Source organism: Hordeum vulgare, chromosome 5H, assembly GCF_904849725.1.
Source record: "Hordeum vulgare subsp. vulgare chromosome 5H, MorexV3_pseudomolecules_assembly, whole genome shotgun sequence".
NCBI lineage: Eukaryota > Viridiplantae > Streptophyta > Magnoliopsida > Poales > Poaceae > Hordeum > Hordeum vulgare.
This window is the reverse complement of record NC_058522.1, coordinates 357,080,142-357,104,879: the sequence shown is the minus strand read 5'-3', so window position 1 is coordinate 357,104,879 and position 24,738 is coordinate 357,080,142. Positions and strand designations below refer to the sequence as shown.

At 45.7% G+C, this 24,738-nt stretch overlaps 1 protein-coding gene across 1 annotated transcript; it reads right to left on the bottom strand.

Annotated features, from left to right (window-relative positions):
• Positions 1-21,049: 21,049 nt before the first annotated feature.
• Positions 21,050-22,019, bottom strand: LOC123452831 (ribulose bisphosphate carboxylase small subunit, chloroplastic). The gene is made up of 2 exons (XM_045129554.1): positions 21,799-22,019; positions 21,050-21,676 (listed from the first exon to the last, which is right to left on the bottom strand). The coding sequence occupies exons 1-2, from the start codon at positions 21,943-21,945 to the stop codon at positions 21,296-21,298; spliced, it is 528 nt and encodes a 175-aa protein (XP_044985489.1). The 5' UTR covers positions 21,946-22,019; the 3' UTR covers positions 21,050-21,295.
• Positions 22,020-24,738: the final 2,719 nt, after the last annotated feature.

Genomic DNA, 24,738 nt, shown 5'->3' with positions numbered 1-24,738 from the left:
CATCAAGTTCGAAGCCAAGAAAGCTATGAAGTCTCAAGCTCTGGCTGACTTCATAGCAGAATGGGTAGAACAACAGCAACCGACTCACATCTACTCGGCTCATTGGACCATGTTTTTCGATGGGTCCAAGATGTTGAATGGCTCCGGCGCCGGCGTAGTGATCATATCGCCAAAAGGTGATAAACTCAAGTATGTGTTGCAGATACATTTTGATTCTTCCAACAATGAGGCAGAGTACGAAGCTCTCCTTTATGGATTGCGCATGGACATCACACTCGGCGTCCGTCGCCTGATGGTCTATGGCGATTCAGATCTGGTGGTTAATCAAGTGATGAAGGAATGGGACGTAAGGAACCCCACCATGACCGCATACTGCAACGCAGTTAGGAAGCTCGAGAAGAAGTTTGAAGGTCTGGAACTTCACCATGTTCCCCGACTGAAAAACCAAGTAGCTGATGAATTGGCAAAACTTGGATCCACTCGGAGACCAGTCCCGAGTGATGTCTGCCTCGAGCACCTACATCTCCCCTCGGTGAAAGAAGATCCTTTTACAGAGGAACCAGTACAACCGAAGAGTTCAATAGATCCGACTAAAGTCGAGGTCCCCGCTGTGGTTGATTTGATTATGGAGATTCTTGCCGTTGTCCCCGAATGGACTGTGCCGTTCATTGCATACATCCTGAGGCAAGAGTTACCAGAATACGAAGTCCAAGCTAGGCAGAACGTCCGCATGTCGAAGTCCTTCACCGTCATTGATGGCCAGTTGTACAAGGAAAGTGTTTCAGGCGTCCTTCAGCGGTGCATCTCCCCTGAGGAGGGACAGTTAATCTTGGAAGAAATTCACTCGGGGACCTGCGGCCATCATGCCTCCTCAAGAGCAATCGTCGCCAAAGCATTCAGAGCTGGTTTCTTCTGGTTGCAGGAGAATGAAATGGCAAAAGATATGGTCGACCAATGCGAAGGCTGTCAGTTCTATTCGAATAAGTCCCACAAGCCAACATCTGCGCTGAAGACAATCCCTCTTGTTTGGCCATTCGCCGTGTGGGGATTAGATACGGTCGGACCATTTAGAACAGGCCAAGGGGGATTCACTCATCTGTTGGTAGCAGTCGACAAGTTTGCCAAGTGGATTGAAGCCAAGCCCATCAAGAAGCTCGACGCCCTTACGGCCATCAAATTTGTCAGAGACATCATCGCCAGATTCGGGGTTCCGCACAGCATAATCACCGACAATGGCACAAACTTTGACTCGGACAGATTCAAAGTATTTGCACAGGCCAAGGTATCCGAGTGGATTTTGCATCTGTGGCGCACCCCCATAAAAACGGGCAAGCAGAGCGGGCGAATGGATTTATTCTTCAAGGGTTGAAGCCTCGACTCCTGCGAGAAGTTGGACATGCCACCGGCGCATGGGTCACCGAGCTGCCTTCGGTGTTGTGGGGCCTCCGCACAACTCCGAATAGATCTACAGGGCGATCCCCGTTCTTCTTTGTTTATGGAGCAGAGGCAGTCCTTCCGAGTGACTTGCTTCACAACTCTCCACGAGTCGAACTCTTCTCCGAAGCCGAAGCAGAGCAAGCTAGGCAAGACGGAGTGGATCTTCTAGAAGAAGAGCGCGAGATGGCACTGACTCGCTCAACAATTTATCAACAAGATCTGCGGCGATTTCACGCACGACACGTCAGGAGTCGCACATTCCAAGGGGGCGACCTGGTGCTCCGAGTGGATCAGCAGAGACCTCACAAGTTGGCTCCCGCCTGGGAAGGACCCTTCATCATCTCTAAGGTTCTGAACAACGGAGCGTATCGACTCTACAACATCGACAGGGAAACGGACGAGCCGCGAGCATGGAATGGAGATCTCCTGAAACGCTTCTACACGTGACCGCCGACGGAGACAATGTAAAGAACAAGTATCATTGAAGTAATACAAAGTAGATTGATTTCTTGCAGGTTCAAAATTCTTCCGAGTTTGCAGACTCCGGTCTAAGAAATTCGCTCCGAGTGCGCACTAAAAGTCGCGCTCGGGGACTTAGCTGCGATCCAGAATCGCCTAAGTACGAACACGCTCTGAGTGCGCACTAAAAGTCGCACTCGAGGACTTAGCTGCGACCCAGAGTCGGCTAAGTACAAACTCGCTCCGAGTGCACACTAAAAGTCGCACTCGGGGGCATAGCTGCGACCCAGAGTCGCCTAAGTACAAACTCGCTCCGAGTGCGCACTAAAAGTCGCACTCGGGGGCTTAGCTGCGACCCAGAATCGCCTAAGTACAAACTCGCTCCGAGTGCGCACTAAAAGTCACACTCGGGGACTTAGCTGCGACCCAGAGTCGCCTAAGTACAAACTCGCTCCGAGTGCGCACTAAAAGCCGCACTCGGGGACTTAGCTGCGATCCAGAGTCGCCTAAGTAAAAAGCTTCCTCTGAGTGTATTCTCGAGATCCACTCGGAGGCTTAGCAGACCCTCATTGAGACTCATGTGGATGTGAAGACAACTGACAACTACATGAGTAACAACTCGCTCCGAGTGCGAGCTTACAGTCGCGCTCGGGGACTTAGCTGCGACCCAGAGTCGCCTAAGTACAAACTCGCTCCGAGTGCGCACTAAAAGCCGCACTCAGGGACTTAGTGAAAGAAGAGCGAAATATTCGATTCGAATTCAAAGTTGGAACCACGAATGTGACGGCCAACAGCAGTGGCCAAAGTTTGATACAGATACCACTCGGCATACCGAGGTAAATGTGCGTTCACCATAAAGTTTTTCAAGCATCACCGGGACTGGCAGGCTCCACAAAGGTGTCAAGGTCGATCCCGTCTGCGATGCGAGTGGCTTTGTCGTGGAAGGTCTCCATGAAATCTTCGAATCGAAGCTTCTTGGTGTTGGCGACCTGCAACGTCTTCAGTTTTTCTTTGCAAGCTTCCTTGCAGTGCACTCGGACCAGAGATAGCGCCACGTCCGCACCACAACGAGCGGCAGACTTCTTCCATGCCTGCACTCTACTCGGGACGTCCTCTAGCCGAGTCATCAACCCATCTATTTCTTGCCGGGAATCGTCTTCGGGCCACAGCTCTTTGTCGATCCGGTCGATGACTTCTCTCAGGCGGCCAATGAAAGGTCCCACTCTGCTAAGGCGAATATGCGCTCAGAGCAAGTCCCGGTTGGCTTCGTCGCCGAGTGGAACGTTTGGAACAACCGACCGTTCAATGTCGGCTGCTTCAGCCTCAGCGTCCCGACAAAAGTCTGCAAAGAAAATACAAGCAGAATGTAAGCGCAGAATGAACTCCAAAGTCAAGAAGCACTCGGCAAAAACTTACCACCAAGCAGTGCAACCATCTTCCTTGCCCAGTCGCTGACGTACTTCTCCTGTGCCATACACCGAGTGTTCATCAACTTTAGCTGGCCCATCCGTTCGGTTCTTTGACTCTTCAATTTTTCAATTTCGGCTACCAATGCCTTGTTGGTCTCCCGGGACTCCTCCAAAGACTTCTATCGGTCAGCAAGAGCCCCCTTCACACCAGCCAGGTCATTCACAACCACCTCCAAGTCTGCAGCAAGCTGAATCTTCTCAGCCTTCAGAGCATTGTACGCGGATCCCATTTCGCAAGTCTTGTGCCAAATAAGCGCAAAGGGAAGATGAGACACATTCAACAAGGAAAAAGTAGCGACACACATGACAAAACAATTAAAGCTCAAAGTTCTTCAGACCCCTGCCGATGCAAGCAATCGACAGCGGTCTCGGGGACTACACCCAGTGGGTTCACTAAGAGTGACCCCACTGGCATGAAGCTCGAACAGGTCGGCCCTATTGAGCTCCATGACAAACAGACAAATCTATGAGAATGCTATTACCTGACCTGAGTAACACTACTCTCTGGGACTACACCCAGTGGGTGCACTCCGATTGCCCCCACTGGTACTATTCGGGCAGATCAGCTCTGATCTGTTCAGATCACGGGAAATACATATAAAGACAACTGTCGGTGCAAGCACTCGACAGAAGTCTCGGGGACTACACCCACTGGGTTCACTCGGAGTGAACCCATGGCAAAATAATCCTACTGTATCCGAGTATATCACTTAAACCCCCAGTGGGTAACAAGAGGAAAGTAAACACTTACTAGCGCACTTACTCGGATATCGTCCTGGAGTTCCAAGCTTTTCTTGTACAAAGACGCAATGGAGTCATACGCTCCCTTGGCGTCACCCACCATCAGCTCCACCTGCACCATGGCGTCCTTGGCGGCCCCCACCTGGTCTTCCGGGAGGTGTCCGGCGTCATATTGAATAGTCGACGGACCCGGCGCGACGGAAGACTCCTTGGGCATCCCGAGCTCCGCTCCAGTCGGTTCCGCCGCGAGGGGCACCGTCTCAGTCGGCGGCACCGTCTCGGTCGGCGGCACATTCATGGTGGGAGCAGCAGCAGATGGGACAACCTCAAGGACATGCGCCAAAGCTGGCCCTGACCCCCTTTGGTCGTCGTCCTCCAGATGGATCACCTCCCAAGGAAGCCCGACTGAACAATATGAAATTACGGAAAAAGGGCAAGATTAAAGACAACACTCGCGAAACAATAATACAAACTCTTGGAGTCGTGACAACGTACGTTGCTGGGATGTGGCAGCGTTATCCGTGTCCATGGGATCATCGTCCTGGCACGGCAGAGAGGTGGCGGAGGTAGCAGCTCTGTTGAGTGAAACCCACTCGACGGATAAGCATGAGTTCAATCAGATACTGAAAGAAGATGGGAGAACAAGACACTTACGCTGAGGCAACTGGAACAGTGATCCTCATCCGAGGCAAAGCTTTCTGAGGCTTAGGCCCACTAGGTTTGGCCACCTTGGACGGCTGGTCCGTGGGCTCGGCAGCAGCGTCCCTGGTCCTCTTCACACTACGAGCATTCGGAGCCACGGGAGGGGCTGGCGGAGCACTCGTGGCCGCTAGAGGAGCCGACAGAGCCGCAAGATCATGACGACGCTTAATTCGATGCTCTGATGGTGGAGGTGGCGAGCTCTGCTCCCCAACCTCCTCCTCCTCCTCTTCCGTCTCCTCCCCCGTCTCCCCACTGTCGGAGACGTACTCGGCGCTATCCACGCTGCCCTCCTGGCTGCCCTCCTCTTCCTCGGCTGGGTTCCCGTTCGAGACGACAAAATACCAGTTGCTCCACTCCTGCACAAAACACAGTCGGCAACGTCAGGCGGCGGGACAAGAAAAGCGATAAATCTAAGAAGATTGAAAGCACTCGACAAGATGTGCCCACCTCATTCGGAGGAGGATTATCGGCGCGGAAGGGCTTCACTCGCCGGGCTCCTTCGGGGTTGTCGCATGCGCCGGTGATGCCGCGGACCCACGCTCTCACAGTCTCCCCGGTCACGCACTCTGGATGAGTCCGAGTGGAATCCGAAGGCCCCGCGTAGTGCCACATGGCGTGGTGTCGGGCTTGCAGCGGCTGAATGTGCCGACCCAGAAAAGTCTCTAGCAAGTCCGTGCCGGTGACTCCCTTGCGGACGACGACTATCAGCGCGTCGACCAAAGGCTGGATCTGGATCTTTTCCCCCTTTGAGAGCGCAAGCTGCGTGGGAGGGGCCGGACGGTCTAGGCTAAAAGGTGGAAACCCACTCGAAGCATTCGGACAAGCAATGTCCTGGCAATAGAACTAGGTCGATTGCCAGTTCCTAACTGACTCGGACAACTGGAGAGGGGGGTAGCTACTCTTTGTTTTCTTCTGGAAACCTAAACCCCCGCAGAGCTGGAGGAGATGGGTCTTATCATCCGACTGCCTAAGCTTTTTGACGGTTTGGGACCTAGCGGAGAAGATGTACTTAAAGAGCCCCCAGTGGGGGGGGGGGGACATCCAATAAAGCACTCGCAAAGGGTGACGAATGCAGCAAGGTGGGCTATTGCATTCGGAGGAAAATGATGGAGCTGCGCCCTGAAATAAGTCATGATACCTCGGAAGAAGGGGTGGGGAGGCAAGGAGAAGCCCCTAAACAAATGGCTGAGCAGCAAAACACGCTCCCCCACCTTCGGCGCCGGCTCTGTCTCGCCCTCCGGCAGCCTCCACGACTTGTTGACGATCATGTCATGCTCCACCAGCTCTAGCAAGTCGTCCTCCGTCACCGTGGAGGGGAGGAAATCCCCCTGGATCCAACTCGCCGGCAGTGCCCGCTGTCGCCGCTGAGCAGGGGTCGTCCCCTTCTTCTTCTTCTTCTGCGACTCGAGTTTGCTGGTCTGCCCCTTCGTCATGGCGAAGGCAACATATCTGCAGAGGAGGAGAGGAAGGAGGAGGCTTGGGGCGCGCAGGGAGCTGCGGGAGGAGCGAGGTTAATGCGAGGAAGATGAGCAGCGCAACAAGAAATCCCCGCCGGAGGGGCTTAAATAAGCTTCCGACTCAGTCACTAACATGTGGACCCAAAATCTTATCTCCCGACCGGCTGCTGCGATGTTAGTGGAGACGATAAAGGCGCGGTAATCGAGGCGGCAAAACCTACTCGATGGCGATGTCGTCATCCCCGCTGAGCGCGCGGCAACCGAAATTTGAGGATCCCGGAAAATCCGCCGCTGACAGTTTGACCGGTCACATCGAAAGATTCCGCGGAAGCACTCGGTCCCTGACGGTTCGTTTCTCTGGTATATTCACTCGGATCACTAGTTGAAAGGATAAAATGGATCGAGGCAAACAACGCCAAAGTCACATCCATACCAGTCGGATCCATACTCCAGACATCACTTCATCGTTCCAACCCCGATCCATTCGAGGACTAATGATGGGGTTATAGTCCCAGGGTAGGGTCATAGGCCTGCCCTATAGGTCCTACCCAAGGACTACCCTTCATAAAGGACAAGGCCCCTAGACAGTTCCGACGGAACTAAGGACTCCCCCATCATCCAGTCGGTGACGAGCACACGGAGCGTATTTAACGTACCAACTGGATTCCACTCTGTACATCGTAACCTCCCAGGAGGGCAACGGTCATACGTTTTCATACACCATTATTAACATTTAAGGCTTATGTTACCTGTAACGTAAGAATTTATTCATCGCTATTCCACCCCTGCCCACCGGGCCATTATGAAGGGCAGCGCACTCTATATAAGCCGCCCTTCTCCACTGGTGCAGGGGTTGGCATTTACTGTAATCCTATATTCCACTCGACAATAAGCTCCCAAGAGCACTGAGACGTAGGGATTTTACCTCCACCATAGAGGGGCCTGAACTCATACATCCTCGCCATAGCTAAGGCTCTGCCCATCCTTTCGTAACCTACACATCTACTGTCAGACTTATACCCACGACAAATACAATTATAGCATGGATAATAAACGATTATCTTGAAATAGGAAATATAATAATAACTATTTTATTATTGCCTCTAGGGCATATTTTCAACAGTCTCCCACTTGCACCAGAGTCAATAATCTAGTCTCACATCGCTATGTGATTTATATTGTAATGAATCTAACACCCATATAGTTCTGGTGTTGATCATGCTTCGCTCGTGGAAGAGGTTTAGTCAGCGGATCTTCAACATTCAGATCAGTGTGCACTTTGCAAATATTTATGTCTTCCTCCTTGATGTAATCGCGGATGGCGTGAAGTGTCGTTTTATGTGTCTGGTCCTCTTGTGAAACCTTGGTTCCTTGGCTAGAGCAATGGCACCAGTGTTGTCACATAACAGATTGATTGGATCCAATGCACTTGGCACTACTCCAAAATCTGACATGAACTGCTTCATCCAGACACCCTCCTTAGCCGCCTCCGAGGCAGCTATGTACTCCGCTTCGCATGTAGAATCTGCTACGACGCTTTGCTTGGAACTGCACTAGCTTACCGCACCCCCATTGAGAATAAATACGTATCTGGTTTGTGACTTAAAGTCATCCGGATTAGTGTTGAAGCTTGCATCGATGTAACCCTTTACGATGATCTCTTCGTCACCTCCATAAACGAGAAACATTTCCTTAGTCCTTTTTAGGTACTTCAGAATATTCTTGACCGTCGCCCAGTGTTCCACTCCTGGATCATTTTGAAACCTGCATGACATGCTTATGGACAGGCTGATGTCCGGTCTTGTGCACAGCATTGCATACATGATAGACCCTATGGCTGAAGCATAGGGGACGACACTCAACTTTTCTCTATCTTCTATAGTTACTGGACATTGAGTCTTACTCAACTTTATACCTTGTAACACAGGCAAGAACCCCTTCTTGGATTGTTCCATTTTGAACTTCTTCAAAATCTTATCAAGGTATGTGCTTTGTGAAAGAGCTATTAGGCATTTCGACATATCTCTATAGATCTTAATGCCTAATATGTAAGCAACTTCTCCTAGGTCTTTCATTGAAAAACTCTTCTTCAAGTAATCCTTTACGCTTTCCAAGAACTCTACATTGTTTCCAATCAGCAATATGTCATCCAGAGATAATCTTAGAAACACTATAGAGATCCCACTCACTTTCTTGTAAATACAAGCTTCTCCAAAAACTTGTATAAACCCAAACGCATTGATCACCTCATCAAAGCACTGATTCCAACTCCGAGATGCTTGCACCAGTCCATAAATGGATCGCTGGAGCCTGCACACCTTGTTAGCATTCTCTGGATCGACAAAACCTTCCAGTTACATCATATACAACTCTTCCTTAAGAAACCCATTAAGGAACGCCGTTTTGACATCCATCTGCCAGATTTCATAATCAAAAAATGCAGCTATTTCTAACATGATTCAGACGAACTTAAGCATCGCTACGGGTGAGAATGTCTCACCGTAGTCAACTCCTTGAACTTGTGAAAAACCCTTTACCACAAGTCGAGCTTTATAAACAGTCACATTACCGTCCACGTCCGTCTTTTTCTTGAAGATCCATTTATTCTGAATAGCCTTGCGACCTTCAGGTAATACTTCCAAAGTCAACACTTTGTTTTCATACATAGATCCTATCTCGGATTTCATGGCCTGTAACCATCTTTTGGAATCTGGGCTCACCATCGCTTCTCCATAATTCGCAGGCTCATTGTTGTCTAACAACATGATAGACAAGACATGATTCCCGTACCAATCAGGAGCAGTACGCGCTCTTGTAGACCTGCAAGGTCCGATAGTAACTTGATACAAAGCTTCATGATCATCATCATTAGCTTCCTGTTCAACTGGTGTTGCCTCGACAGAAATTTCTTTCTGCCCTGCGCCTCCATCTTGTTGAAGTAGTGGTTCCACAACCTCATCAAGTTCTATCTTCCTCCCACTCAATTCTTTCGAGAGAAACTCTTTCTCAAGAAAATCTCCGTTCTTAGTGACAAACACTCTGCGCTCGTATCTGAGATAGAAGGTGTATCCAACTGTCTATTTTGGGTAACCTATGAAGACACACTTTTTCGCTTTGGTTCCAGCTTTTCACGCGGAAGCTTTTTCACATAAGCATCACATCCCCAAACTTTAAGAAACGACAACTTTGGCTTCTTGCCATACCATAGCTCAGATGGTGTCGTCTCAACGGATTTTGATGGTGCCCTATTTAAAGTGAATGCAGCTGTCTCTAATGCATACCCCAAAACGATAATGGCAAATCGGTAAGAGATATCATAGATCGCACCATATCTAGTAAAGTACGATTACGACGTTCGGACACACCATTACAATGTGGTGTTCCAGGCGGTGTGAACTGTGAAACAATTCCACATTATCTTAAGTGAGCACCAAACTTGTAGCTCAGATATTCACCCCCTCGATCAGATCATAGGAACTTGATCTTCTTGCTACAATGACTTTCAACTTCACTCTGAAATTGTTTGAACTTTTCAAATGTTTCAGACTTGTGCTTCATCAAGTAGATATAGCCATAACTACTCAAATCGTCGGTGAAGGTGAGAAAATAACGATATCCCCCGCGCGCCTCCACACTCATTGGTCCGGACACATCAATATGTATGATTTCCAACAAGTCACATGCATGCTCCATTGTTCGAGAGAACGGAGTCTTAGTCATCTTGCCCATGAGGCATGGTTCGTATGTGTCAAGTGATTCCAAATCAAGTGACTCCAAAAGCCCATCGGCATGGAGTTTCTTCATGCGCTTAACACCAATATGACATAAGTGGTAGTGCCACAAGAAAGTGGCGCTATCATTGTTAACTCTACATCTTTTGGTATCAATGTTATGGATATGAGTGTCATCACAATCGAGATTCAACATGAACAAACCCCTCACATTGGGTGCATGACCATAAAAGATATTACTCATATAAATAGAACAACCATTATTCTCTGACTTAAATGAGTAACCGTCTGGCAATAAAAAAGATCCACATATAATGTTCATGCTCAACGCAGGCACTAAATAACAATTATTTAAGTTCATAACTAATCCCGATGGTAACTAAATTGAGATCGTGCCAACGGTGATCGCATCAACCTTGGAACCATTTCCCACACGCATTGTCACTTCATCCTTCGCCAACCTTTGTTTATTCTGCAGTTCCTATTTCGAGTTGCAGATGTGAGCAACAAAACCGGTATCAAATACCCAAACACTACTACGAGAGCTGGTTAGGTACACATCAATAACATGTATATCACATATACCTTGTTTGGTGTTGGCCGCCTTCTTATCGGCCAAATACTTGAGGCAGTTGCGCTTCCAGTGACCAGTCCCCTTGCAATAATAGCACTTAGTTTCCGGCATTGGTCCAGGTTTGGGTTTCTTCGTCGGAGGGGCAACAGTTTTGCCACTCTTCTTGGAGTTACCCTTCTTGCCTTTGCCGTTCTTCTTGAAACTAGTGGTCTTATTGACCATCAACACTTGATGTTCTTTCTGGAGTTGTGACTCTGCGACTTTCAGCATCGCAAATAACTTGCCAGGTGACTTGTTCATCCATTGTATGTTATAGTTCAACACAAAGCCTTTATAGCTAGGTGGTAGTGACTGAAGAATTCTGTCAGTGATAGCCCCTTGCGGGATTTCAATCCCCAGCTGAGCTAGACGGTTGGAGTACGCAGACATTCTGAGCACATTTTCACTGACAGATGAATTCTCCTCCATTTTGCAAGCATAGAATTTATCGGAGGTCTCATACCTCTCGATTCGGGCATTCTTCTCAAAGATAAACTGCAACTCCTGGAACATCTCATATGCTCCATGACGTTCAAAACGTCGTTGAAGTCCCGGTTCTAAGCCATACAAAACTGCACATTGAACTAATGAGTAGTCATCCTTACGAGCTTGCCAAGCATTCAAAGCATCTTGGTCAGCCATGGTGGGTGGTGCTTCACCTAGCGCAGCATCAATGACATGATTCTTTTGCCCAGCTTGTAGGATAAACCTCAGATTTCGAGCCCAGTCTACAAAGTTGCTACCATCATCTTTCATCTTAGCTTTCTCTAGGAACGTATTGAAATTCAAGGTTGCTACTGCGCGAGCCATTGATCTACAACATAAAATTTTGCAAAGATTACTTAGAGTGTGTTCAAGATAATTGAGTTTAGCTAATCATATCACTAATAAACTCCCACTCAAATAGACATCCCTCTAGTTATTTGAGTGTGGCATGATCCAAATTCACTAATTCGTGCTATCTATGCTATTACTACTAAATCTACTACCTAGCAATATAGTAAACGCATCTGCAAGCACAAACGTTAGTTTAAAGACAACCCTATGGCTCCTGCCAGTTGCCGTAGCATCAACGTGCAAGTCGATATTTAACTATTACAATATGATCATCTCATACATTCAATATATCACATCATGACTTTGTCCATATCACATCACATGCATACCCTGCAAAAGAAAGGTAGACGTCCTTTAATTTGTTGTTGCATGTTTTATGTGGCTGCTATGTGTATCTAGTATGATGGCATCTTACTTACGCAAAGTCACAACGGTGATATACAAATTTCTATTTAACCTTCTCCAAGGACCGCCTCCGTCAAATCCGATTCAACTAAAGTTGAAGAAACTAACACCCGCTAGTCATCTTTATGCAACAAGTTGCATGTTAGTCGATGAAACCGGTGTGTCGTAAGCGTACGAGTAAGGTTGGTCCGGGCTGCTTCAATCCAAAAATACCGCCGAATCGAGAAAAGAATAAGGAGGGTAGCAAATCAAACATCAACGCCCACAAAAAAATTTGTGTTCTACTCGAGATATCATCTACGCATGAACCTAGCTCATGATGCCACTATTGGGGAACGTTGCATGGGAAACAAAAAATTTCCTACGCACACGAAGACCTATCATGGTGATGATCATCTATGAGAGGTAGATCGGATCCACATACCCTTGTAGATCGCTAAGCGGGAAGCATTAATAAACGCGGTCGGTGTAGTAGAACTTTCTCCGTGATTCAAATCACCACAGCCCCACGATTCGTCCCGATCTAGCACCGAACGGACGTCACCTCTGCGTTCAGCACACATATAGATCGATGACGATCTCCGCCTTCTTGATCCAGCAAGAGAGACGGGGAAGTAGATGAGTTTTCCGGCAGCATGACGACACGCCGGAGGTGGTGATGATCTATTCCTGCAGGGCTTTGCCTAAGCACCGCAGAAATCCGATCTCGAGGAAGAACTACGAACTAGAGGGTAGGGTTGCACGTGGCTAAAATTGTGTATCAAAAACCCTAAAACCTCTAGTATATATAGTAGGAGGGAGGGGCTAGCCTTGGGCACCAAGGAGAGCCTCCTTGGCTCGGCCGAAGTGGAGGAGGGAGGAGTCCTCCTCTAATCCTACTTGGATTAGGACTCCTTCCTAAATTGCACACCTCTGTTGGATTTTCCACCTTTTTAATCATGGGATTTCCTTGGATGACTTGTCAGCCCATTAAGCCTTATTGTGCATCCAATAAACCCATGTGGACCCCTTGGGGCGTGGTGGGCCCACCTAGTGGGCCCCCGGAACCCATTCGTCACTCCCGACACACTGCCGGTAATGCTCGAAATCCTTCTGGAATCCAAGCATGAACTTCCTACATATCAATCTTCATTTCCGGACCATTCCAGAAACCCTCGTGACGTCCGGGATCTCATCCGGGACTCCGAACAAAACTTTGATCACCAACACCTATAACTCAACTATACATAAACGTCACCGAACCTTAAGTGTGCAGACCCTGCGGGTTCGAGAACTTTGTAGACATGACCTGAGACACTCTTCGGTCAATATCCAATAGCGGGACGTGGATATCCATACTGGATCCTACATATTATATGAAGATCTTATCGGTTGAACCTTTATGTCAAGGATTCAAACAATCCCGTACATCATTCCCTTTGTCCTTCGGTATGTTACGTTCGCGAGATTTGATCGTCGGTATTCCCATAACTATTTCAATCTCGTTACGGGCAAGTATCTTTAATCGTTCCGTAATACAAGATCCCATGACTAACTCTTTAGTCACATTGCTTGCAAGGCTCGTATGTGATGTTCTATTACCGAGTGGGACCCAAGATACCTCTCCATCACACGGAGTGACAAATCCCAGTCTTGATCCATGCTAACTCAACGGACACCTTCGGAGATGCATGTAGTGTACCTTTATAGTCACCCAGTACCGTTGCGACGATTGATACACACAAGGCATTCCTCCGGTGTTAGTGAGTTACATGATCTCATGGTCATAGGAATGTACTTGACATGCAGAAAACAATAGCAACAAAATGACATGATCACATGCTACATTTATAGTTTGGGTCTCGTCCATCATATCATTCTCCCAATGATGTGATCCCGTCATCAAGTGACAACACTTGTCTATGGTTAGGAAACCTTAACCATCCTTGATCAACATGCTAGTCAACTAGAGGCTCACTAGGGATATAGTTTTGTTTATATATCCACACATGCATTTATGTTTCCATTCAATACAATTATAGCATGGATAATAAACGATTATCTTGAAACAGGAAATATAATAATAACTATTTTATTATTTCCTCTAGGGCATATTTCGAAAAGGTGGTCCCCACCGAGGCGACCCTTTGATGCGGCCAGGGACCAGGGCGCACAGGGAGGCCGCCTGGGCGACGCGTGGCTCCCCTGTGGCCCACCTTTGGTGCTCTGGAAGCTTTCGTCATGCTGATTTTTATATATTTTTCTCAGGATTTTTGGGGCTCTGGAAATTTGGGTAAAAGTCCCTACAAAAAAGACATCAGCAAACAAAAACTCGCACTGGGTGCACGGAGTTAGTAGGTTAGTCCTAATATGTGTAAAAAGGTATGAAAGTGTAGCAAAACAAATAACAGTGTCACCCAAAAGATCATGGAACAAGCACCAATTATAGATGCGTTTGGGACGTATGATATGCATGCTTAGATTGTTACCAAATTAGGTCTTACTTTTATGTAGTTTCCTTGGTGATATTCATATGCCTCTGTTATACTTTACTTGATGTTAAGTTATATGCTATGTGACATGATAGCAAGTCAGGAAGGCTGAAAGTGGGAGGCCATGTTGAACGCAACGATTATTGATACACTTAGGCTATTAGGAAACCAAGATCTTGAAATATATTTTTCTAAGAATGAGCACACTATCCATACGCAGGACATTATGGGAGCCCATGGACACTTTCTACAGTTGTAAATTGTCCACGGGTCATAATGGTGTTGTACTATTTGTATGTATTGTTTTGCAGGTATGAGGAGACGTTCCATGGTAATGGTATGATTTTACCATTAGGGTGTTTTTTCCCATGATGTTCCTTTGGGCCCGCATGTGTAGGACTTCCCCACTAGTCCTAAAATTGTGTGGTTGCGAATGGCTATGCTCGGACTCGACACTAGCCACGTGTCACTGGTGTGACACAATTGGATCCGATTCAGAGATATATCTCCCCGACTAGGATGTAGTAACGAAGTACGTATCATTTGTTTGAAACTACGTAGCTTAGCCCGTCGTGGGTCACAACATAAGGTCGGCGAGCATGTGTTGTCATGCCATTCAGAACTTTAGCTGCTATCACAAGAAATGGGCGCCCCCCGTGGGTCAGTTCTTGTTGTGAACAACGTGTGTATGGAGCTTATAGTGGGTATGCATGGTTAAGGATGACTTGAGCTTTATGACAGTTCATAAGATAACTTCAATCATACTCGCCAAAACTTGTCCGCCCTTAAACTTCATGTTAATTGCATGTTCTACTTCAACCATAATTAATGGAAACCCGTGCACCACATGAGTGACATGGGGTAATTCCTTGGGGAGGGTGTCAGGGAGGATTCGTGGTGGTGGTATGCTTGACAGTTGGATAGAATGCTCATGTGCACACAACACTTGTGTTGTGATGCATGAAATTTGGGACATGTGGTCCTTTGGTTCTCATGTTGTTCCACTAGACATAAGTTGTAGCATTGCCTAGTGCTTGCAACTTCACCACTCATCCTTTCCATACCTATCGGTATTGTTATTTGTAGTACCCTTGGTAATGATACTTTTCAAGTACCCTGGTACTCACCCTTACCATAATAACAGGTTGCATATATTGTGATGGATAATGTTAGCTTGGTTGTCCTTCGGACAATGGTCTTGGCAAGGTAATGGACGCATTTGCTTTTATTTGAGCCTTCTTGACGCAATTTGTATTCTTGCTTCTCCGCCTCCCCCATATGAATTGGACTTTGGTCATAAGACCCTGAATGTATCAAATATTGCATATGTATGTATCTTGTTGTATGCGGAACTTATAATTTGTGTGTGATATCAACTCTTCCGCACTACAGACACGTTTCAACATGTTCAAGATGTGAAGCTTTAGTGATCTTGTGATTGATTCTGTGCGCAGGTCGGCTGAGGTTGCTTTATTTGTTTATTGACATTCCTAGGGCGCTACAAGTACCAAACCTTGGATGTGATCATGACATCATACCTTATAGGGTCCAAAACTTAGAACGGGTTCATCAACTTTGATTTCAAGCACATCGTAGGAGGGAAACCGTCAAGCCAATGATCTCATTTGACTAGCTTCCTCACCAACCCTAAGAACTTCCAAGGTCTTCACTGAAAAGCCACTCAATTTTCTCTGCCACAAGAAGGTGATGTAAGTTAAGAGGTATGAGTCCTATATACCTACAAATGATTTGGGCTATCACTAGAGATTGATGGGTCAAAAGGTGTTGTGGATAGACTTGTGGTACCACTCGATAACATAGAATCATGGATAAATATCAATTTTCATGTACCTCTAAGGGTGGGTACCATTTGGGATCTAAATTGTTTGACAATTTTTCCCATTTTACTAATAATGTACGTCCTTTGTGAATATCTATTGAAATGGGTGTGGTGGAGTGCTTATGCAGCGCATCTCTTAGATAAAGGGTAAAGATCCACTCGATGAAATCCAAGGGGGTTGGGAAGAACATATCGTCTTCGGAACCCTGTCCAGACAAGGTTTCTACTGGCCTACGACCTTTGGTGATGCAAGACAACCCATAAACAAATGTCAATGTGTCCATACCATAGATAAACTCACCAACCCACTCAAGAACTACACATGATACACCCATCTTAGTCATCCACAACACGGGGGTGTGGACCTTCTAGGATCCTTTTAGGTGCAACTAGGAGCTTCAAGTTCCTATTCATCACAGTGTATACCTTCACCAAATGTGTCAAAGCTGAATACATCACTAGTGCAATTGTTGCAATGATGTGTGCTTCTTCCATAAAAGTGTGATGACCCGGTTTGGTGTACCAACAGAATCGTAAGCTACAGCCAAATCCACTTTACTAGCGGACCCGTCCTAAATTTATACGAAGACATGAAGCCCAAGGTATGCTTGACACTTTTCACTCACCCCCACAATAGCTGGCAAATGAACTGAGGAACACACCCTTCATATCTAAGTAGAAGAGGCGCCTTTACGACAAGGATAAATCATGGCTCGGCAATTAAAAATCATATGCGGGCCTAGAGAACAAGAAGAGGTTCCATGTAATCACTGTGTGGTGTTAATTGTAACCTAGTAGTTGACGCCTTGTGTTTTATTGGTGTAATGTCTATACTTTAATATCGCTAACCATATTCTTATGCACCTACTTGAATGTCTATACTCATGTTTGTGACTTGTGAGTTGTTTACTTACATTCCCGAGGACATGGGAGAAAACTACTTAATATATTCCATAGATTTTGTAACAAGAATTGTGTTTGGCTGTTTATTTTGTTGTAACTCTCTAGTGATGATATGTGAATGTCGACGGCATGTCTCTTACACTTTATGGGCCTATAGAGGGGAGCATCGTGTTATAATAATTCATGATAGGAGGCTAGAGTGATAGATTACCCGAGTCTATAATGGTCGAAAAGTGGTTTCACCCCACCTTATGGATAAAGTAACACGACCGAACCGAATCAATACAAAGTGATGAGGGAATACTCTTACATAGCACATTAGAGTTAAAACAAAATTAGCATAAGAGAAAAAAATGGACCCAAAAACTTAACTATGATTAGGCTTTGCATTAACTGTTTCCAATAGATAGCTAAGTTGAGCATTGGGAGTATAATCATAAGAATATGTGAGTCGATGGTTTGAAATCATGTTAGCTTTAGGTCTTTCCATGTGCCAAATAATACAACAACAAGAAGAAGTAAAAGAAATGAATATGAATTAACTACTAAGTAACCATCCCTTTGTCCTTAAGAATGCTCTACTCTCCATAGGAATCATGATTGGATTGTCCTTAGCACAGTTAAGGATTGGGACACTCAATTTATACTTTATTTTTATACTGATTTCATTACTTGCAACCATCCAATCCATTAAACACATAATTTCCACTTCACTCAACTTTTCTGTAATATCTAGCTATTTTCCACACACTTATTCCTTCCGCGTCTTGTTGGGTTCGACACTCTTACTTATCAAATAGATCTATCAATATCACCGTATATTTGTGGGTATCACCCTATATTGATAGTGGACCTCGATTGATAATATAGTTGTCATTGAATTTGTGTAGAATCTTTGATACATTAAATCCTAGAAAATTACAGACTGTAAGCCTTGGGTACAACCATCTTGAGAATCAAAAGTAGGGACCATCATCCTTTTTTCCACTTAACACAGAGAGCAAACTTGAAATGTACTTAGGGGAATCTTTAGTCCTCAAAATTTGCTTTGTCACTAATCACTCAAGCACATAGGGAGCCTAGATACACATTCCGTGGGAGCAACTTGGGCGACGGTGGTGGGCCTCAAGCCATTGCGGTGTATATAAAAATAAGGTCATAGGAGGAAACATAGGGGACAATGGCGAGTGGTTATGCATATATGTATGCGAGACGAAATTCCGCAATGGTTGTAGTATGCTAAGGTTCCGACAACAGGTTCAATATGATAACATGATAGGAGAACATCGGGAAAGAGGGCGAAAGGGTGACGAGAAAGGATGGTGTGTGGAAGGCGATGTCTTACGCTGAATGCGAGTCAGTAATCAGGCCGTGACGTGAGAAGCATACCGATTGGCACGAACAAGATGGCATCGCCGCTACTTTAATAATTGAAGAGATGGGATTGGTGGAAGGGAAGATATTCAGAGGATTCTCTTTTTCATATCCATGGAATTGATGGGTAAATAACTATCAAATTCGGGAACAAACTCAAATATCTGGCCTTAAAAACAACAAAGGAACGTCTTAGACCAATTTCACCACTTCACTAATTTCTAGGTGTCTTGTTTGTATTAAAGCACATTTAGCGGTTTTGAATTTTGGTTCGGCTTCTGGCTTATAAGCCAAACCATAACCAAAGCCTTACGAAATACAACAAAAGTATACAAACCATTATTGCTACGCTTGTATTATAGACTCCCTACCGAATAAATGGAATAATCAAGTTTCCCGTGATAGATTTTATTTTTCTCTAGTTTCAGTCGCTTCCTATCCTAAAAATTATTAGAGCTTACTAGTCGACAACCCGTGCATTCACACGGGCTAGATCAGTTTATATAATATATAAATAATTGATATTATGCACTACTTGTAACTTGTTTTAGACAGTGAGAACTAATCTAAGTTTGTAGTTCTTATTAATTGTTTACAATTGATTCATTGAACTAATGTGAGTTTCCAATATTGACTTTTAGGAGTTGACTAATATATTTTCCTTTTCCAAGTGTATAAACTATCTGATCTCGAAGCTTCATGAATTAGTAATTTGTTTATTCTATAGTTATATATAACTAAAAATATAACTTGAAAATTACATTCTTCGTTTTCTACTATGGTATTTTGACACTATCTTAGGTATCACTTCTTGTAAATTGCCTATTTCTCGAAATCAGTCGGTCGACATAAGTACATAAGGGATGCACGTGACTTTCGGCACTCATTTTTAACCATAGCTTTAACCAATAAAACGTGGCTCCATCTCCCAAAAAAATTAAATCATTAAATTCTGAACAAAAGGATTTTTCATATGTACTAAAAACCAAGTGAGTACCTAACAAATGCACGTGACTATACTTACTACATATAACTTAACATAGATGATAAAATGCAAAACAACAAATATTTTCTTGGGTGAAATAAAATTATTCAAAGGAGCTTAGGAGAATTATATAAAGAATAACACTTCATAGTAAGCATCTCATGACATGGCTTATTTTGTCACAGACTCGAGTGGTATATGAATAAAAATGTATATCTTCAAAATATTTTTAGACTTGAATCTCAAAATAATGCGCGTACACTAAATCTTACTTTTTTCAAAATATTTTTAGACTTGAATCTCAAAATAATGCGCGACACTATTGTTGATGCCGAGTATGCAGAGCCTAGGCAGTGCAGCAGTGGAAGTATGTACGCACGCTTGATTTTTCGCTTGGAGTCGGAGGAAACATAAATGGCCGCCGTCGGCGTAGCACACAATCTGCACAGCACTGAAAGATCATAGAGAAGATATAGTTTCTATGGACAATGGTATGGTGATCAGCTCTGATGAGACTTGAACGACCGCAAAGAAAGCTTTCTGCCTTGCACGTTTTCAAGAGATGAGCAAGGCATGCTAGTTAAAAGAAAAGAGTCAATTAAAGTTTGTTTCTTCACTTTTTCGGTTTTTACATTCATGCAGATATTTTTGGGAGAAATACATGCACGCAGATACGTTTTGTATTTTCACAAATCTTGTTGTATAGTACTTCCTCGGTTCCTAAATATAAGACCTTTTAGAGATTGTACTATAAACTACATACAGATGTATATAGACATATTTTAGAGTGTACATTCACTCATTTTGCTCTGTATGTACTCTTCTAGTGAAATCTCTAAAAGGTCTTATATTTTGAAACGGAGGAAGTACGTAATATCTTGTTGCGTGGTCCAGAGTTTATATAAATTTAAGATGTAATCACTTGGGCCCATCAAATCAATGGTTAATGAGACGTGAGTAAGATATGTGAGAGATTTTCCGGTTTGGAGATACGTGAGATTTTGAAAGGAGACATCCTGGGAAAAAACAGAAGGGGGAGTCTTGAGAGATAAATATACAGTTGGTGGAAAAAAAGGGATATATGAGACCTGATAATTTGGGTCAGGTTTTGGACGTACGTGAGAGAGAGCCATGCGAGATTTACCAAGGAAAAAAAAATACCTAGGAGATTGTGTCAGATTTTGGTGTGGTTTGGTTCATTGGTTCTTTTTGTTGGCGCAAGAGATTTTTTTGGCACAAGAGTAACATAAATCATAGGGAATTTTAACTAATCTTAGAATTTTCAGGATTGATCTACACCGTAGTAATTCGGCCCCACGGGATCAACGGTTCCTAATTTTTAATTAACATGGGAATTTTTAGAAAGTCTAGAATTAGTATAAGTATAGATAGATTGTAATAATTCTATCTTTGCAAGAAATATAATACAACTTCCTCATTTTCCCTTTAGTTATACTCTAGCCTGAGATTTAGCCCTATGTCACACTTATAGATACAACTAATATCATATTATTGGCCAACGTTCCGTGGGGCCATGTTTATAACCCTACATCTTAGGGATAAAAACTAAGACAGAAGTTCCTAATAAAAAGTATAAGCACGGTGCTGGAGATATTTTCCATTGGTTACCATTAAAACGTATATAGTTGACATATTATTGTATAATATTATGCGTACGTGCATATACATAGCCACCGACAGCATTCACATACAAGCATGTTTTCTCGAGCCATGTTGGTACATGAACATGGACATACACATATTCTTAGGAACAAATAAGAAAGATAAATGGAGAAGGAAAACCCAAAGCAATGTCAGAGTTGACAAAACTGCAATGGCACTTTATATGTGGCCCATCGTCAGTGAGCTGTTTATGCCTTGCCGGACTCCTCGCAGCCTGGTGGCTTGAAGGCGATGAAGCTGACGCACTGCACCTGACGCATGTTGTCGAATCCGATGATGCGGACATACGCGTCAGGGTACTCCTTCTTGACCTCCTCCACCTCGTTGAGCACCTGTGTGGCGTCGGTGCATCCGAACATAGGCAGCTTCCACATTGTCCAGTACCGGCCATCGTAGTACCCAGGAGATGCGTTGTGCTCACGGAAGATGAACCCAACCTTGCTGAACTCGAGGCAAGGCACCCACTTGGAGCGGATCAGGTAGTCGACCTGCTTAAGGAGGGCCTCCGTGCTGAGTGGTGGCAAGTAAGACAGGGTCTCGAACTTCTTGATGCCCTCGATGGGCCACACCTGCAAATCAGATTCACGTCTATACATTAAGAGACTATAACTCTAGTTCTACACGTTTGATTGTTCTTCTTGACATCCGTCGGCTTAAAAATGACTAGAAAGACAGAGACGATGTTGTTTACCTGCATGCACCTGATCCTTCCACCGTTGCTGACGCTGCCGAGGCTAGCACCGTTCGAGCGGCGGCTGACGGGGAGGCCGGCGGTGGACTTGAGCCCCTGGAAAGGAGCGACGGAGGTGGCCGACGAGGCCATCACGGTGGGGGCCATAGCTGTACTATGTAGGTATATAGCTTGCTAGAGGGAGGCACACTGGCTTGAGGACTGGTTCGTTGGGTCAGCAAGGCTTATATAACCCTTGGGCCCTTCCTGAACAAGATGTGGAAGGAGTGGCTGCCGTTCGGCAGCGGCGATAAGCCCCCGCGGATCACCGCGTCCTGATAAGGTCGGGATAAACAACCACATGTCTGCGCGCCTTATCCTCTGCACCATAGAATCAACGGCCGTGTGCCCTGCTAGCTGCTGGCCCTACTCATTGCTTGCTACTTGCACTCATGCCCATTTGCATTATTCTCCAGGTTGGCTGTACCGTATATATGGTGAGATAGTGAGATGTATCAGCATTGCTACGCCTACTAACTAGAGTTAACTTTTATTTGAGGGAAACTAGAGGTGATTATATATTGTGAAAGGGCATCTGCCTTAGGTACACTTCCAGATTAATACTTGGCAAACACAGCTTCCTTCATCCTACACGGTTAGTATGCCGAAGTCATGTCCGTGATATGATGTCTCAAGTCTCAGCATAGATAGTTTATGAAATGGTTGTGTCGCTGTGAAAACCGGTCGACTTTGGCCGCCGTTTGCAATCTCACTTTCGGATTCAACAGTAAGATACTCCTAAGCATGGCATTGCTAGCTGCTTGATGTCTCTCATGTAGAATTTTCTTTGAGTGTACAAACTCAAAGGAATAAATTAAGGCAAACATCACAACAATAAGAACAACATTACATAAAAATAAAAAAAACAGTGATGACAATGATCATCAATGTACAAAATCACACGAACAAACTAAGGCTAGCATCACAATTCATCACAACAACAACAAAAACAACGATGGTGATAATGATGATGATGCAAAATTGTGTGATCACCTCATTTTCTACACCGAGGTGGTGTTGGTTAGTCGTTGGCTCTCACTCTCCATCTCTCCCTCTCCTTCTCCCTCTCTCCCTCTCTCCCCATCCCTCCCTCTCTCTCCCTCCCTCCCTCCCTCTCTCTCTCTCCCTCTCCCTCCCTCCCTCCCTCCCTCCTCTCTCTCTCTCTCTCTCTCTCTCTCTCTCTCTCTCTCTCTCTCTCCCTCCCTCCCTCCCTCCCTCCCTCTTCCTCCCTCTCCCTCTCCCTCCCTCCCTCCCTCCCAAACAAGCATCCTCACATCACTCCCAAACCTATCCCGTACCCATAATAGAGGATATGTGGTGCGAGAGTTGCAACCTGAAAAGTGCATGTGTGTGACAGCCCGAGACCGACGTTCTATAAGATTCCCCTCATATTTTATTGCCGTCGTGCGATTAGATTGTCTGTCACATTCATCATCGCATCATGCGCATCATCTGCATTGCATCGGCACTCCGTTGCCGCTAGTTTTCAAAACCTGCATCCGTTATTAGTTGCTGGTTCTCTCTATGTTCGCCGTCGAACGTTTTGAGACCAACCACACACGCATGCGCCCGTGGCATCGTTAAAATATTATTTTTAAAAGTGCGTTAAAAATATTCACGGCTTGGGTCGAAAGTTGGCATGCGGTCTTAATATAGTGTAGGTAGACCGCCTACCAAATTTCGTCGCAATCAGAGTCTGTTTGATACCCGAACGGTCAACCGTAGCGGCATCGTCTTCGATTTATCGTAGGACGTTTTGTCGGTGTTTAAAATCACGTTGCCGGCCACAACCTCCCTCTCTTCCCCACAAAGGCCATCTACATAGCCCAACACCACCCACCTAGCCTACCCCTTCGTTTCGGACCGCCCGATCAAGATCCTACGATCTGAAAACAGATTAAATTAGCTAACTGTAGCCCCTTAATTCAATCCGTGTCTATAAAAGGAAGGGCGAGCCCTCCAGATCCGGCCTCTCCTCGTTTTCCGTGTGTCCCCAAACCCTTAGCCTCCTCTCCCACCTCCTCCTCTCTCCTCCAGGCCCGCCGGCCCGAGCCAGGCCCTCCCCGGGCCCATAGGGGCGAAGCAACCCCTATCTCCCACATGCCCGAGCTCCTCCCGAGTTGCTGCAGCGTCGGAGCCCGCAGGTCGCCGCGCCCGGACACCTTCGGCTGCCGCCGCCCACTAACATCGCTTCCAGCCCCCGGCCGCCTCCCGCCGCCGGCCGCCGCCAGTCCCCGCCGGCCAAAGCCCCAGCCGCACCTCCCCATCGCCAAGCAGCAGTAGCTGCTGCCTCTCCTCGATCTGATCTGGAACGAGGGAGGTTTCCGGCTTGCTAGCGCCCTGTCGTCCGCTGTGGACCGCGGCCCAGCGCCTCCGCCAGCCTAGTTGGGCCAGATCTGCCCCGGCCTGCCCAGCCAACTCCTCGCCGAGCCAGGCCTCGGCCTGCTAAGGTGAGCCCTGGTAGCCTCTCTCCCGCGCCATGTGCATAATATTATTGACCTGCGCTCAGTTCTATGGGCCCAATAGTAAACATATTCGGCCCGTAGCGATTTTTCTATTAACTTACGATTTAATTCTTTGTCACAAAAACATGCATATTTTCAAACGCCCGTAGTTTTTAAACCGTGCGTCGGATCGCGACAAGTTAGATATGTAGAACATGTAGAATTTCAGGCAGATTAATATTTTACAACTCTCATGCATATTTAAAACTGTTTTACATGCTATTTGCATTGGATTGCGTGTTGATGTGATAGAAATGGTTTAGTTTGTAGTTATTTAACCGTAGCTCCGTTGGAGATGAGCCATATATGTAAATGGAATAGGACGACGAGTAGAATCACGTGAACCACTTTGTTTTTCCATTTAACAACCTTCGAATGTGGTTAGGACAAATCTAGA